At 40.3% G+C, this 1,788-nt stretch overlaps 1 protein-coding gene across 1 annotated transcript; it reads left to right on the plus strand.

The window, feature by feature from the left end:
• Nucleotides 1-456: 456 nt before the first annotated feature.
• On the plus strand, nt 457-1,404 carry LOC123642722 (olfactory receptor 5B2-like). Its single transcript, XM_045558116.1, has one exon. It carries the CDS (start codon nt 460-462, stop codon nt 1,402-1,404), a length of 945 nt encoding a protein of 314 aa, XP_045414072.1. The 5' UTR covers nt 457-459.
• The last annotated feature ends 384 nt before the right edge of the window (nt 1,405-1,788 follow it).

A 1,788-nucleotide genomic window follows, 5' to 3' on the forward strand; every position in this document is an offset into this window, starting at 1 on the left:
GTAAATCCCATTGGATTGTTAAGAGGAATAAACAAATATCCATGTAAATTGTCTGAATAGTTCCTGGCACACGAGCAACAAGAAAGTATAAGCATTTACTAGGCTCAGGAAAACTGAATTGACAGATATATTCATTGCAGACATGTCATCTTAGTTAAGACTACATTTTCTACATCTTAGTTTATAAATTTACAAAATTTAGAAGTTGAGAGACGATTCATGAGGATCATTCTGTTTCAATAATGTGTAACTCTATAGATAATTTATGCATTAAATATCATTGTCGTCTAGTCCACACTTTAGATCTGGAGAATACTGAAGTATAAATTATTACTATAATGGAATAATGCACATTATAGTTATAGTTTTTAATTTCACCTAAATCTCTTTTTTCATTTATCATTTTGTTCCTTTATTTTTCGTTGCTATAGGGCATCTCATGATTCACAAATACCATCTATGGAGAACAGCACAGAAGTGACTGAGTTTATCCTTCTAGGACTAACTGATGCCCCAGAACTACAGGTCCCTCTCTTCATGATATTCACTTTTATTTATCTCATCAGTGTGGTTGGGAATCTGGGGATGATCCTGTTGATTCTCTTAGACTCTCATCTCCACACTCCCATGTACTTTTTCCTCAGTAACCTGTCTCTGGTGGACTTTTGCTACTCTACAGCTGTCACTCTCAAGGTCGTAGCTGGGCTCCTTATAGGAGACAAGGTCCTCTCCTACAATGCATGTGCTGCTCAAATGTTCTTTTTTGTAGCCTTGGCCACTGTGGAAAATTTCCTCCTGGCATCAATGGCCTATGACCGCTTCGCAGCAGTGTGCAAACCTCTACATTACACTATGACCATGACGACAAGTGTGTGCGCATGTCTGGCCACAGGCTCCTACGTCTACAGTTTCCTGAACGCCTCCATCCACATTGGAAACACATTCAGTCTCTCTTTCTGTACGTCCAATCTGGTCCATCACTTTTTCTGTGACCTTCCAGCGGTTCTGGCCCTGTCTTGCTCTGACAGACATGTTAGTGAGCTAATTCTTGTTTTTGTAGCAAGTTTCAACATATTTTTTGGTCTCCTGGTTATCTTGATTTCCTACCTGCTCATATTTACCACCATTATGAAAATGCACTCAGCTGCAGGATACCAAAAGGCTTTGTCCACCTGTGCTTCACACCTCACTATGGTCTCTATCTTCTATGGAACAGCCATCTTCATGTACTCCCAGCCTAGCTCCAGTCACTCCATGGACACAGACAAAATCGCATCTGTGTTCTACACCATGGTCATCCCCATGCTGAACCCTCTGGTCTACAGCCTGAGGAACAAGGAGGTCAAGTGTGCATTCAAGAAAGTGGTTGAGAAGGCAAAATTGTCTTTAGGATTGACTTCTTAAAGGTGCAGGATCCACAGTGAACACGTTTCACCCCTATCAGATATTCTGCATGAAATGACTCACACTTTAAGGCCCACACTGCATTTAAATTACTGAGATGATACTTTTTCCTCTTCAAAAGAGTGTCACCTGGTAGGAAGAAATCATTATGTCCAGATATGTTATGTCTAAATGAGAATAGCCAAATGGGACCTTAGGCATTTTGGAGTCCTCCTTCTCAAAAACCTTATTAATAGTATTTGATTCAGTCACGTTCACATTGTCTCTACCATTTGTCTAGGCAATCTTATACGTAAACAGGGCACACACAAACCCATGAGTAGAAGAGCAAGCAAACATCCCGTAAGTACACACACACACAGAAGTGGGAAATTTGTTAAAGGA

This window comes from Lemur catta, chromosome 7 (assembly GCF_020740605.2).
Source record: "Lemur catta isolate mLemCat1 chromosome 7, mLemCat1.pri, whole genome shotgun sequence".
In the NCBI taxonomy this organism is placed as follows: Eukaryota; Metazoa; Chordata; class Mammalia; order Primates; family Lemuridae; genus Lemur; species Lemur catta.